Genomic DNA, 15,372 nt, shown 5'->3' on the forward strand with positions numbered 1-15,372 from the left:
ATCACTAATCATCAGGAAAATGCAAATCAAAACCACAATAAAATACTACTTCACACACCTGTTAGGCTGATTACTAGCAAAAAGCCCTACAAAATAACTAGGTGAAGATGTGAAGAAACTGGAACCCTTGTGCCCTGTTGGTTGGGAATATAAAATGGTGTAGACACTATAGAAAATAGTATGGTGGTTCCTCAAAAAATTAAAAAATAGAACTACCACATGATCCAACAATTCCACTTCTGGATGTATACATGTATATCCAAAAGAACTGAAAGCAGGATCTTGAACAGGTGTTTATACACCCATGTTTATAGCACCATTAATCACAAAAGCAAAGAGGTAGAAGCAACCCAAGTATCCATGAACAAGTGAACAAAATGTGGTATGTCCACAGGACAGAATATTATTCGGTCTTAGGAAGGAAATTCTGACACATGCTGCAACGTGGGTGAACCTAAGGACATCATGCTTAGTAAAATAAGACAATCACAAAAGGACAAATACTGTATGATGCCACTTACATGAGGTACCTAGAGTAGCGGAATTCAGAGAAACATCAAGTACAAGGGTGACGGCCAGGGGTTGGGGAGAGTGGGAAATGGGGAGTTATTAATGGACATAAAGTTTCCATTTTGCAAAGGAAAAGTTCTAGATGCATAACAATGTGAATAAACTTAACATTACTGGATTGTATACTTAGAAATGGTTAAGATGGAAATTTTATGATACCTATTTTTTACCACAATTTTAAAAAGTAAATAAAGTACAAAGATGGGGAAAACTTCCAGAAAGCAAAACAAAAATCAGACAACAAAAAAGACAAAATACAGAACCAAATTAGGAAATCAAACATCTGACTAACAGAACTTGTAGTAAAAACAAAACCAAAAAAGAAGAAGAAAAATCAAAGAAATTGAAGGACATGAGTTTCTGAACTGAAAACACCCACCATAACTCAGCCCAATACATAAAATTTCCGAGTATCAAGGAAAAAGTGAAAATTCTTAAAGTGACCCAGACTCAAAATAGTTCATGTTGAAAGGAACTGACAGTCAGATGGCACTGTTCTTTTTCAACAGCACAGGATACTAAAAGAACGGGGTAATACCTTAAAAATTCTGGAAAAAATTGTTAATACAATGGCTTAGGATTCCATATCTAACTATATGATGAACTGAACATAAAACCAGAATAAATTTAAGACTCATGTGGTACTCAAATGTTAATACACTGTACACATTAGCAGTACATACACTAGAACTGGAACAGCACAGAAATTAATTAGCATGGACCCTGGGCAAGGATGACAGGCAAATTCATGAAGTGTTCTGTATTTTTTTTAAATAATAAAATAAATAAATATTAATACATGAATGAGCAAAATTAATACAGTTTCTAAAGAAGGAATGTTCCCAGGTTGGTTTAACTGCCTCCATTAAATCTAATTGCCGTAACAGCTATTCCTGTTGTCTTTGTAAGAATCATCAAAGGCATTCTGCAGCTGCTCACATGGTGTTTTTAATTGAAATCTGATTCACATGCCATAAAGTTAACCATTTTAAAGTATACATTCAGTGCTTTTTATTATATCTACAGAGGTATACAAACATCTCTATGACCTACTTCCACAGCATTTTCATCACCCCAAAAAGACAGCCCACACCCATACCCATTAGCAATCACTCCCCATTCTCTCCTTCTAGCACTCGGAGACCACTCATCTATTTTCTGCTTCAGTTGATTTGCCTATTTTTCACATTTCCTATAGATGGAATCATACAATTTGTAGTCTTCTGTGTGTGGCTTCTTTCACTAAGCATAGTGTTTTCAAGGTATAGCCACGTTGGAGCTTGTGTAGTACTTCATTTTTTTTTATGGCTGAATAATACTCAATAGAGAGCCCACATTTTGTTTACACATTGATTAGTTGATGGACATTTGAGTTACTTCCACTTTCTGGCCATTCCGAACAATGCTGATATGAGTGTTTGTGTACACATGTTTTCAATTTTCTTGGGTATATACCTAGGAGTGGAATTGCTCCTTTTTAAACCATATTCACAAAGCTTTTCCAAGATTTTATACTGTCAAAGATTAACAAGATATCAATACTCTCCTATGTAGCTTAGAGCAACATGAACTTGTACAGACCTTTTAAGCAGCATAAGTTAGATAATACTTACACAAAGAGCCATTAAAAAGAATGCAAAAAAATAGGAATAGACAGGAACTTCTTCAACCCAATAAAGAGCATTTACAAAAACCCTACAGTTAACAGGTTAATAATGATTGAAGATTGACTACTTAACTATTATGGTCAGAAATATGACAAGAATGTCTGCTCAAGTTATTTATAGTCAACACTGTATTGGAGGTTACAATCAGTACAGTAAGGCAAAAAAATAAAAAAGGAAAAAACAGCTAAGAAAAGGAAGAGGTAAAACTGTCTTCACTCCCAAATGAATGACTGTCTACGTCTAAAACCTTATATAATCAACAAAATGTCTACAGAACTTTTGTGCAGGGCATAAAATCAATATACAAAAGCCAACTGTGGGAGTAATGTCCAGGAAAGTGGCAGAATAGTATGCTCCAGGAATCTTACTCTGCAACCAAGCACCACTGAGCTGGCAGAACTACCTGAGGCAATTACTGTGGAACTCTGGAATCCAGTCAAACACTTCATCTGGGAGGGGAGAACTGATTAAGCGGCTGGTGAATTTCAGGTATTTTCCTTGTTTCCTTTAGCAGGTAGCTACTAACCCACAGCCAAAGGTTCAACAAACTTCAGGCAGGAAAAACTGAAAGGGATCCACCACACCTGCACGTTACAGTCAAAATGTTAAACCTCAAAGACAAAGAGATAATTTTGAAAGCAGAAAGATAAAAGTAACTAGTTACATAAAAGACAGCCTCATTCAGATTTAAAGGCTGGTTGCCCTGACCAGCGTGGCTGAACTGATTGGGTGTAATCCTGCAATGCTAATGGTTCCAGATTCCGTCACTGGTCAGGGCACATGCCTGTGTTGCAGGCTCAGTCCCCAGGAAGTACAGGAAGCCACTGATTGATTTTTTTCTTTCTCTTCCTCACTCTCTTCCTCTCTCTCTAAAAATAAATAAATGAAATCTTAAAAAATACGAAAGATTTAACAGCTGACTTCCCAAAACCCAAGGCTAGGAGGCAATGGGATGACATTTTTAAAGTCCTGAAAGAGTATAAACCAAGAATTGTATATCTGCAAAACTATCCTTCAAAAATAAAGGACAATTAAGACATTATCACATTTTTTTAAAAGCTGAGGGAAGTTATTACTAGAAATGCTAAAAGGAATTCTTTAGGCTGAAATTAAACGACACAAGAATGTAACTCAAAGATGAAATACAAAGAACACTAGCAAAAGTAACTTCACAAAATCCAGCTCTACTTTATATACTTTTGGTTTAGCTTATAATTTCTTTTTGCTATGTGATTTAAAAGGCAAATGCATAAAATAATAATTACTAATCTATATTAATAGACATACAAGGTATAAAGATATAATCTGTGACAATAACAATATAAAGGGAGGGGAACAGAGGTATATATAGAAGCAGAGTATTTGTATCCTACTGAACCAAAGTTCTCATTATTCAAACTAGACTCTTACAATTTTAACAGGTTAATTATAATCCCCAAAGTCACCACTAAGTAAATAACTAAAAAACATTCAGAAAATGAAAGAAGGGAATCTAAATGGCATACTACAAAAAAATCACCTGAAATATAAAATGAGCAGTAATGGAGTAATTGACAAACAAAAAATATTATAAAATATAGAGAAAATAAATAGCTAAATGACAAAAGTAAATAATTCTTTATCAGCAATGCCATGAAATGTAAATGGATTAAATTCTCCTATTTTCAGAAAGGCTTTGGCAGACTGGACAGACCAAACAAGGTCCCTGTGCACACTATTAAGAGACACTCTTTAGATACAGGGACAGGAGGAAAACAACGGAATAGAAAAAAATATCCTAGGCAAACAGTAACCAAAAGAGATCTGGGATGGCTGTATTCATTGTGAGACAAAGTACCTATTAAATCAAAAAATGGTTACAAGAAACATAAAGGGATGTAATAGTTTGATAAAAGGTTCAACAGGACAAAAAGATATAAAAATTGTTAACATATATGCTTCTATGTGCAGAGACCCAAGATATATGAAGCAAATATCGACAGCATTGAAGGGAGAAACAGACAGTATTATAACAGTTGACTTTAATAACCCCACTCAGAAGATCAGTGAAGAAACAGAGGAATAGACAGTGCCGTAAATCAATTAGAACCAACAGCAGTCTACACATTCTTTTGAAATGCACATGGAACATTATCTTTTCTGATCACAATGAAATGAAACTAGAAATCGTTAACAAGAAAAACTGGAAAATTCACAAATATGTGGAAATTAAATAAAAACACTTTTAAACAACCAACAGGTCAAAGAAGACATCACAAAGGAAATCAGACAATACCTTGAGACAAAGGAAAACAAAAACACAACAAACCCTTCAGAAGCAGTGAAAGCAGTGCTAAGAGGAAAATTTACAGATGCAAACATATAAATTAAAACCAAAGAACACAATACGGTGGCATAGAAACACTTGGCTTGCCTCTTCGCACAACCACATCAAAATTACAACTAACATATAGAACCACCATCACTTAGAACCATCAGAAATTCTGTTGAATGGAAGACTGACAACTGCAGAATTAAAGAAACTACATCCATCCAGTCTATTAGGAGGGGCACAGATGTGGAATGGGCTGGTCCCCCATCCACATGTGGTGGATAAAAATTCAGGAGGGATAGCTTGGGAGCAAGGAGCCCCACCCCTACACCAGGCCCCACAGCCCAGGGTTCCAATGCCAGGAAGATAAGTCCTCACAACTTCTAGCTGCAAAAACCAGCAGGGATTGAGTGGGTAGAAGAAACTTCCAGAGTTCCAAGCAGTTCCTCTTAAAGAACCCACATATGGACTTACTTGGACTCACTCTCTCTGAGCTCCAGCACCAGGGGAGCTTGAAAGGCACCAGTGTCATACAGGGAGAAACTGAAGTGTCTGGCATCAAGGTGAGAGCCGGGAGACAGAAATGTGGGCAGAGACCACCGTCCCTTTTCTGAACCCCGTATGATTTCAACCCACAAAGCCATAGAGACAGCAGGCTGGTGCAGTATCTGAGACTCTATCTACCTGGTTAACACTGTTTGACCCTCCCTGAGATCCCCAGAGACTGTCCCACACAGTCCCACCCACCCAAGCAGCTTTTCCACATGAATGGCTCGACTTGGTTCATGCTTCACAGCTTCCTAAATCCTCTCAATCAACGGCCAGACTCAGTGAGTCCCCAGCCCCCATACCTCTTGCTAAAAGGCCCCAGGCCTGGCATTAGCAACAACTAGCCTAGATTCACAGCTTGGCTTCACATGGGAATCTCCAAGCCCAGCACAAGTAGCAACCATCTCAGACTGCTTTACAGCTCAGGCAGGTTTCCATGAGCAAAATGCAGGTGAGGGCTGACCTTAGTCTACACCATCTGGGAAACCACAGAGCCTGCAACCCAGTAGACAGCTACAGACCACGTCAGATCACCACCATCCTGCCCCTGCACAGTTGATCTTCCGCAGAGGTTGGAGGTTGGTGGTAGGGTCACAGCCAGTCCTTGCAGCTGACTGGCCAGGGTAAATCCCTCCCATTGATATGCCAACAGCAATCAAGGCTTAACTACAAGAGGAAGGTGTACGCAGTCCATACAAAGGGCACCCCTTGAGTACCTAGTTTGGGTGACAGGGGAGGCTGGAATCTACAGGACACCTACTACATTAGGGTACATACCAAGACACAGAGTCAAAGCAGCTCTACCTAATACATAGAAACAAACACAGGGAGGCTGCCAAAATGAGGAAACAAACAAACACGGCCCAAATGATCAAAACTCCAGAAAAAGAACTAAACAAAATGGAGATAAGCAATCTATCAGATACAGAGTCCAAAACACTAGTTATAAGGATGCTTGAGGAACTCAGTGAGGACCTGAACAGCATAAAAAATATCAATCACAAACAAAGAATACACTAATTAAGATAGAGAACAATTTACAGGGAAACAACAGAGTGGATGAAGCCAAGAATCAAATCAATGATTCGGAACATATGAAAGCAAAAAACCATGCAGAACAACAAGAAGAAAAAATAATCCAAATAAATGAGGATATTTTAAGCAGCTGCCGTGACAACTTCAGGCATTCCAACATTGGCATCATAAGGCCAAATGAAAAGAGAAAGGCCAGAAGGAGAAGAGAAAGTGCAAGAAATTGGAAATTTACTTGAAAACATAATGAAAGAAAACTTAATTTGGTGAGGGAAATAGACATGCAAGTCCAGGAAGCACAGAGACTCCCAAACAAGATGGGTGCAGAGAGGACCATTTTAAGAAATATCAAAATTAAAATGCCAAAGGTTACAGATAAAGAGAGAATCTTAAAAGCATCAAGACAAAAGCAGTTAGTTACCTACAGGGGTGTTCCCATAAGACTGTCAGTTGATTTCTCAAAAGAAACTATGCTGCCCTGGCTGGTGTGGCTCAGTGGATTGAGCACTGGCCTGTGAACAAAAGGGTCGCCAGTTCTATTCCCGGTCAGGGCACACACCTGGGTTGTCAGCCAGGTCCACAGTTAGGGACGTATGAGAGGCAACCACATACTGATGTTTCTCTTCTTCTCTTTCTCCTTCCCTCCTTTCCCCTCTCTCTAAAAATAAATAAATAAAATCAAAATTAAAAAAAAAAGAAGAGAAACTATCTATATTAGAAGGGACTGGCAAGAAATATTCAAAGTCATGAAAAGCAGGGACCTACAGCCAAGATTGCTCTACCCAGCAAAGCCATCATTTAGAATCGAAGGGTGGATAAAGAGCTCCCCAGACAAGAAAAAAACTAAAGGAGTTCATCATCACCAAGCCATGATTATATGAAATGTGACAGGGTCTTGTTTAAGAAAAAGATCAAAACTATGAAAAATAAAATGGCAATATATACAAACAAAACAAAAAACCACCTCAAATGAATGACCCAATGGTATAACTTGAGGTAGCAATTTTCAAACTTTTTCATCTCCTGGAACACATAAACTAATTACTAAAATTCTGGGGCATACCAAAAAGTATATTTTTTGCCAATCTGACATAAAATAGATATAATTTTTATTGATTTACAACAAAAACATGTAATTACGGACTGTTTTTGCTCCAAAGTGACTTTTTAAGAAATCAGGTGCTGTCCCGACTGGCGTGGCTCAGTTGGTTGGGAGTCGTCAGACAAACCAAGAGGCCGCCAGCTCAATTTCTGGTCAGGGCACATGCCCGGGTGAAGGTACCTGGTTGGGGACATGCATGAGGCAACCCATCGATGTTTCTCCTTCTATTTTCCCTCCCCCATCTCTAAAAATTAATAAATAAATAAAATCTTTAAAACATAATAAAAAATTAAATTAATTATCAGGTGCCCATACTTGCACACAAGTGTTTCTAGTAACAAGAATTAATCAGTCAGATGCAACTCTATTATATGACCTGTATAATAGTTGAAGACTGGTCATTCACACCAGACAGCAACTGTTATGTTGTCTCTGGTCAGTTTTTTATTTGACAATCTCAGGGAAAAGAGGTCAGATGCCCTTATCTATACAGTCAAGTATGCGTATTTTAAAGGTGTTGTGGCGCACCAGCTGAAAATCACTGCCTTTCCACTGAACTGGAAAAAGAAGGCCTACAAACCAAAGCTATTAGAAGACAGGAAAATAAAAGCTAGAGATTTTTTAAATGGAGAATATAAAAAAATAGAGAAAAATCTACAAAACCAAAAGTTTGTTGTTTATAAATATCTAAAATTGACATCTTTAGCTACAGTGACTAAGAAACAAAGAGAGAAGCCTCAAATTGCTAATATCAGAAATTGAAAGGACATTACTAATTTTATGGATATAAAATGATTATAAGAAAATACCATGAACAGTTGTATACCAACAAACTGGATAACCTAAATGAAATGGACAAACTCCTAGAAACATACAGTCTACCAAAATTGTCTCAAGAAAGAAAATTTGAATAGACCTATAACTAATAAGGAGATTGACTGAGTAATCAAAAACCTCCCAAGAAAGAAAAGCCAAGGACTAGATAATTTAACTATTAAATATTACAAAAAACATTTAAGGAGGAATGACTATCAATCCTTCTTAAACTCTGCGAAAAAACTGGAGAGAAGAAAATACTTACTAAATCATCCTATGAGGCTAGCACTACCTTAAAACCAACCCCAGACTAAGGATACAAGAAGCCCTGGCTGGTGTGGCTAGTGGACTGAGCGCTGGCCCACAAACCAAAAGGTCACAGGTTTGTTTCCTGGCCAGGGCACATGCCTGGGTTGTGGGCCAGGTCCCCAGTTGGTGGCATGTGAGAGGCAACCAATCGATGTGTCTCTCACAGATTGATGTTTCTCTCCCTGTCTTTCTCCCTCCCTTCCTCTTTCTCTAAAAATAAATAAATAAAATCTTTAAAACATAAAAATAATATAAATAAATAAAACCTTAAAAAAATAAACTCTCTCTGTGGCCTTTATTTTTCCTTTCTTCTGCCAACTTTGGTTGGTTGGTCTTCATTTGCTAGCTCTTTAAGATACACAGTTACATCAAAAATTTGAGACCTTTCTTTGTTTTTTAAAGACTTTATTTATTTTCAGAGAAAGGGGAAAGGAGGGAGAAAGAGAGGGAGAGAAACATCAATGTGTGGTTGCCTCTCGAGCATCCCCTACTGGGGACCTGGCCCACAACCAAGGCATGTGCCCTGACTGGGAATCAAACCAGTGACCCTTTGTTTCATAGGCCCACATTAAATCCACTGAGCCACTCCAGCCAGAGCTTCTTTGTTTTTAATTTACGTGTTTACAGATCTAACTTTTCCCTCTTAGCACTGCTTTCACTTCCTCTCGTAAATATATTCAAGAAGGGGGTTGTGAGATAACAGGAGAAAGAATGGAAAGGGTCTACTCGAGGAACACGTATAAAGGACCCATGGACATGGACAACAGCGTGCGGATTGACTTGTCAGTGGAGGGATAAGAGGGGCAGGGGAGAGCAACGGGGGAAAAATTGGGACAACTGTAATTGAAAAATAAAAATATACATATATTCAACAATGTTAGAGAACATAGCAACACCCTCATATTAGTTGTATGAACACACTTGCAATGAACAATCCTGAAAAAAAAACTTTAAAAAACAACCAACATTTTATAATAGCATGAAAGAGTAAAATACTTAGTAATAAACTTAACAAAGGAAGCAAAAAGTCTTGTACACTAGAAACTACAAAACAGTGAAGGAAATTAAAGACAACACAAATAAATGGAAAGACATCCTGTGTTCATAAATTAGAAGAAATGATATTGTTAATGTAAGAGTACAACTCAAAGTGATCTACAGATTCGATGCAGCCCCTATCAAAACCCAGCAGTGTTTTTTAAGAAAATGAAAAACATTCTAAAATTCTTAAGAAATCTCAGGGTACCACAAATAACCAAAATAATGTTGAAATATAAGAACAAAGTTGAGGCCTGGCTGGTGTTTCTCAGTGGACTGAGCTCGGGCTGAGAACCAAAGGGTCGCCAGTTCGATTCCCAGTCAGGTCAATGCCTGGGTTGCAGGCCAGGTCCCCCAGTGGGGGCCACATGAGAGGCGACCACATGCTGACATTTCTCTCCCTCTCTTTTTTCCTCCCTTCCCCTCTCTCTAAAAATAAGTAAGTAAAGTCTTAAAAAAAAAAAAAAGAACAAAGTTGAAGGAGTCACATTTCTTTGTTTTAAAAACTTACTATGAAGCTACAGTATTCAAAATGGCATGGTACTTACATAAAGATAGATAAACCAGTGGAATAGTGATCCCTCATATGGTCAAACCATTTTTCACATGAGTGCTATGTCCATTCAAAGGGGAAAGAAAAATCTTTCAACAAATGATGCAGGGAAAACTGGGTATGCACAGGCAAAACCATGAAGTTGGACCCTTACTTTATGTCATGTACAAAAATTAATTGGAAATGGATTAAAGACCTAAATTTATGAGCTAAAAATATAAAACTCTTATAAGAAAAAAGCAGGTGAAAATATTCACAACCTTGGATTAGGCCGTGACTTCTTAAGTATGACACCAAAAGCACAGGTAATAAAAGAAAAAAACTGATAAATGAACTTCTTCAAAATTAAAAACTTTTATGTTGGACTCTCATTCCCAGCCTCCAGTTTGATACTATATAGCTTTATTTTTAAAACTCTGTGGTATTATGGGAACATTTTATGTATTTTTGGTCTTAGCTATTTGTTAAGTCACAACAGACAACCCACAGAATGAGGAGAATCATTTGCAAATCATATATCTGATAATTTGGTTAGAAATTAATATGCAAAATATACGAAGAACTCATACACTTCGACAACAGAAAGATAACCCAAGAAAATAACTTGAATAAACAGTTATCCAAATAAGATACTTAAATAGCCAATAAACACAGAAAAAGATGCTTAACATAATTAGTTATTAGGGAAATGCAAATAAAAACTATAATGAGATACCATCTCACACCCAGCAGGATGGCTATTATGAAAGAAACACAAAATAACAAGTGTTGACAAGGACGTGGCGTGAATATAAAATGGGGCAGCCACTGTGGTAAACAGTTTGGAGGCTGCCCCCAAAAACTTGACCATAGATTTACCATGACCCAACAATGCAATTTTTAGTATATATCCCAAAGAATTGAAAACTCAGACTCAAAACACTTACTTGTATACCAATGTTTACAGAAGCATTACTCATAACAGCCAAAAGATGGAAGCTCTCATTAATGAATGAATAAAGACAATTTGTGTATACACATTATGGAATATTATTCAGCTCTAAAAAAATGGCAAATTCTGATACATGCTACAGCATGGATGAACCCTGAAATATTATTCAGAGTGAAATAAGCCAGACACAAAAGGACACATTTTATATTATTCCTCTTAGATGAGGTATCTAAAATAGGCAAATTCATAGATGGAAAGCAGAACAGAGGTTACCAAGGACTGGAGGAAGAGGGAATGGTGAGCAAATTCTTTTTTTAGTGGGTAGGGGTAGTTAATTTTTAATGGGTACAGGTTTTCGATCTGCAATGATGTAAGAGTTCTGGAAATAAATAGTGTTAGTGGTTGTGCAACATTGCAAATATATTTAATGTCACTGAATTGTACACTTAAAAAATGGCTGAAATGGTAAGGTTTATGTTATGTGTATTTTATCACAACATTTTAAAAAATCAATTCTATTTTGATACACTAGCAGCAAACATTAGAAACCAAAAAAAATTTTAAATCCTTACCTGAGGACATGTTTATTGATTAGAGAGAGGAAAAGGAAGAGAGAAAGAAGAGAAACATCGATCAGTTGCCTCTTGCACACACCCCAGCTGGGGACCTGACTGGCAAGCGAACCTGCGAACTTTCAGTTTATAGGACAATGCTTCAACCAACTGAGTCACACCAGCCAGGGCAGAAACTGAAAATTTTAAGATGCCATTTACAACAGCATAGAAAAGCATTAAATATTAGGGGGAAAAACCAGAAAAATGACATACAAGACTATAAAATGAAAACTACAGGATAGTACTGCAAGAAATCAAAGACAAACTAAATAAATGGAGAGTCTATGCTCACGGGTTGGAAGACCCAACATTGTTAAGATATCAATTCTCTCCAAACAGCAATCCCAATAAAAATCCCAGAAAAGTGTTTTATTTAAAGGAAATTGACAATCACATTCTAGAATACATACACATAGAAATGCAAAGGACCCATAAGAGCCAAAACATCTTTGAAAAAGGAAAAACAAAGCTGAAAGACTAACACTATCAGATGAAAAATCTTATTATAAAGCTACAGTAATCAAGATAGCTATGGTAATGGTGTTGAGATAGAAAAACAGATTAATGGGAACTAAATGTAAAATGTAAAACTAGAAGAAAACCTGGCAGACAATCTTTGCATCCCTGAGTTAGACAAATATTTCTTGGACCAAACATCAAGAGCATGACCCACACTAGAAAAAAATAATAAATTGTCCTTTAAAATTAAGAACTTCTACTTTTTGAGCCCTGACTGGTATGGCTCAGTTGCTTGGGCATGTGGTCCACAAAGCAAATGGTCGCAGGTTTGATTTCCAGTCAGAGCACGTGCCTGGGTCATGGGTTTGGTCCCCAGTTGGGGCATGTACAAGACGCAACCAACCGATCAATGTTTCTCTCTCACATCGATGTTTCTCACCCTCCCTTAAAAAAAATCTTTTTTAATTAACAAGAAACTTCTACTTTTTGAGAGGACACAGATTAGAAAATGAAAAGACAAGCTAGTATATCATGAAAGGGGAGAAAAAGGAGGAGCTTTAAGGTGGGAAAACCTGATAAACACTATCTTAGCCAGGTGGCCAAGGCCAACATCAACAATCATAAATCACGTTGACAGCATGAACCCTTGGTATGTGTGACAGGAGGATAATGGCACTTTACTTCTGTGATACTCCTTTCAGTAACACATAGCCCTATTCTAATCACAAGCAAAAACATCAAATTCCAATAGTGGGGCATCCTACAAAATAAGTGACCAGCACTCCCCAAACCTGTCAAAGTCACCCAAAATGCAGAAAGTCTGAAATCCATGACAGGCAAGAGACACAACAACTAAATGCAATGTGGCATCCTGGATGGGATCTTGGACATTAGGTAAAAACTAAGGAAATCTAAATAAACTATGGACTTTAGTTAATAATAATGCATTTACATTGATTCATTAATTCAAACAAAAGTACCATATTAATGTAAAGCTGCTAAAAAAGTAAAGTCTATTCCAAAAAAACAAATAAAAAAGGCAAGCCACTGTCTTGGAAAAAATATTTGTTGATTATGTAAAGAGGATAACGATCAGATAAAGGACCTGTATATCCAGGATATACATAAAACTCTCAAGAATTCAATAAAAGAAACAACCCAATTTTTAAAGAAATAAATGGTTAGAACAGGCACTTCATCAAAGAAAACATACAGTGGTATGAAAAGATGCTCAAAATCATCAGCAGTTAGAGAAATACAAGATAAAACCATGAAGCATCACAACACAACTATGAAACTGGCTAAAATTAAAAAGACCATACAAAGCGGTGTCGAGAATGTGCAACTGTCACGTATTGCTGGTTGACTTGTATGGGGCACAACCATTTTGGAGAACAGTTTGGCAGTGCATTTAAAAAAAATCAAACAGCCCTGGCTGGTGTGGCTCAGTGGATTGAGTGCCGGCCTGCAAACCAAAGGGTGCTGATTCGATCCCCAGTCAGGAAATGGGCCTAGGTTGCAGGCCAGGTCCCCAGTAAGGAGTGCACAAGATGTTTCTCTCCTTCTCTTTCTCCCTCCCTTCCCCTCTCTCTAAAAATAAAAAAATAAATAAAAACACCAATTAAAGAAAAAAACCAAAGACACACCTAATATATGACTCAACCATTTTACTCCTAGATATTTACCCAAGATTAATAAAAGCTTGTGTCCATATAAAGACCTGTACACAAATGTTCATAACAACTTTATTTGTAACGGCCCCAAATGGAAACATGGAAACACCTAACAAAAAGTCCACCAATGAACAAACTGTGATGTACCCACAAAACAGAATAGTAATCAGCAATAAAAAGATGTGATTTATTGATATACAAAAACACAGATGTATCTCAAAGTAATTATTAGTCAAAATGGACAAAAAGTACATGGTTATGTTAAATTTCTAGAAAATGCAAACTAATCTATAATGAAAAAGCAGATCAGGGCTTAGTAGAAGGGGTAAAATAGGGCACAAAGGTGCTTGGGGAAACTTCTGAGAGTGATGAACACATTCACGACTTTGTGCTAGCGGTGATTCCATGTGTATACATATGCCAACACTCAGCAGACCGCACCCTTACAATATATAGTTTTGTTATATGACAACTACATCTCAATAAAGGTATCTGCAAAAAGTTCTAATAAATTAATATGGAAAAAATCCACAATTATATGAGAAAGAGGCTAAAAAATAGTATGCCTATTTTTGTCAAAAAATCTGCTTTATATAGGTTCTATTTGTGTATGTACACATATGTTTAGAAGAAGTACAGGAAAATACACTCACCATTAAAACTAGTTCCCTCTATGTAACTGACATTAGGAAGGTCTTTACTTCTTACTGAACATACTTCTCTGCTGCTTGAATCTTGCTTCACAAAATGTATTACTTTTAATATAAAAACTTTCCTTTTTCTAGACTATAAATGATGATAAATAATTATAATCATATAAAGCTATTTTTAAAAGAGTAATACATTTTTATTATGTAGTAATATGATGAAAATAATTTTAATGACAGAGAGTGGCATGCCTTAAATCAACCAAAACGTTATCAGTGCATTCATTAGATCGGTGGATTATAAATTCCCTTAAAATTATGTCAATTTCCCAAATTTTCTGTAATATGCTTATATTTTATAAGTAAACAAAATGAAATAGTCTTTCATTTTTAAATAATTCCAAATTACTGCCGTAAACTCACAAACTCAAATTAATGAAGGGCTTATTACCTGAATCGGCACTTCTTAGCATGCTGACCAGAGCTGGCATGAGCTGAAACTCAAACGTCCTTTGGGCTCCACAGTGGCTGCAGGCTGGGAGCTCAGTGACTTCCGATGTAGGACAGGTCAAAAAAAGTGGTTCTCCACTCCAGGAATACCTAGGGCAAGAAAACAGAAGATAATGAGTCAGGACCACATACAAGTCATATTCCAAAATCTAAGAGCTCACTTTGTAAACTTTGTTTCTTTCTTGCAGAGTACCAGAAGTCAGTCAGAGAAAAAGAAAATCCAAAGGCCCACAACACTAGTAGCAAGCCTGTGAAGTACAGGAGGCAAACACAAGGCCCGCAGGCCAAATCCGGCCCTCCTCTGGCCTCCACCTTGTTTTTTCCGGCCCTGCACCTTGTTTCCACCTGGCAGCAGTGCCAAGCTCTTGCTTAACTGTTAAGGTGTAGTTACATTTATACAGTCCTAAAATTACATTCGGCCCTTTGAAAGGCAACAGTGAGGCTGATGTGGCCCCCAATGAAAATGAATTTGACACCCCTGCTGTAAAGCATGGTAAGATATCTGAAGTCTTATCAATGCTTGATTCAAAGTTTGGATGAAGGCACTAAAGCCAATGTGGGACTAAATCTAACTAAAAAGGTCACAAAGCC

At 37.1% G+C, this 15,372-nt stretch overlaps 1 protein-coding gene and 1 non-coding gene across 4 annotated transcripts in view; one reads left to right on the forward strand and one right to left on the reverse strand.

Moving 5' to 3' along the window:
- Positions 1 to 15,372, reverse strand: part of PDCD2L (programmed cell death 2 like) — a 40,934-nt gene that overhangs the window by 10,801 nt on the left and 14,761 nt on the right. For all 3 annotated transcript variants that reach the window (XM_045185390.3, XM_024577536.3, XM_024577535.4), the window contains one exon: positions 14,723 to 14,871. In XM_045185390.3, coding sequence (XP_045041325.1) covers positions 14,723 to 14,871 — 149 coding nt within the window. The remainder of the gene's footprint in view (positions 1 to 14,722; positions 14,872 to 15,372) is intronic.
- LOC112320276 (U6 spliceosomal RNA) lies at positions 1,233 to 1,338 on the forward strand. The gene has a single exon (XR_002976409.1). It is a non-coding gene; the product is annotated as a U6 spliceosomal RNA (small nuclear RNA).

Source organism: Desmodus rotundus, chromosome 12 (genome assembly GCF_022682495.2).
Source record: "Desmodus rotundus isolate HL8 chromosome 12, HLdesRot8A.1, whole genome shotgun sequence".
NCBI lineage: Eukaryota > Metazoa > Chordata > Mammalia > Chiroptera > Phyllostomidae > Desmodus > Desmodus rotundus.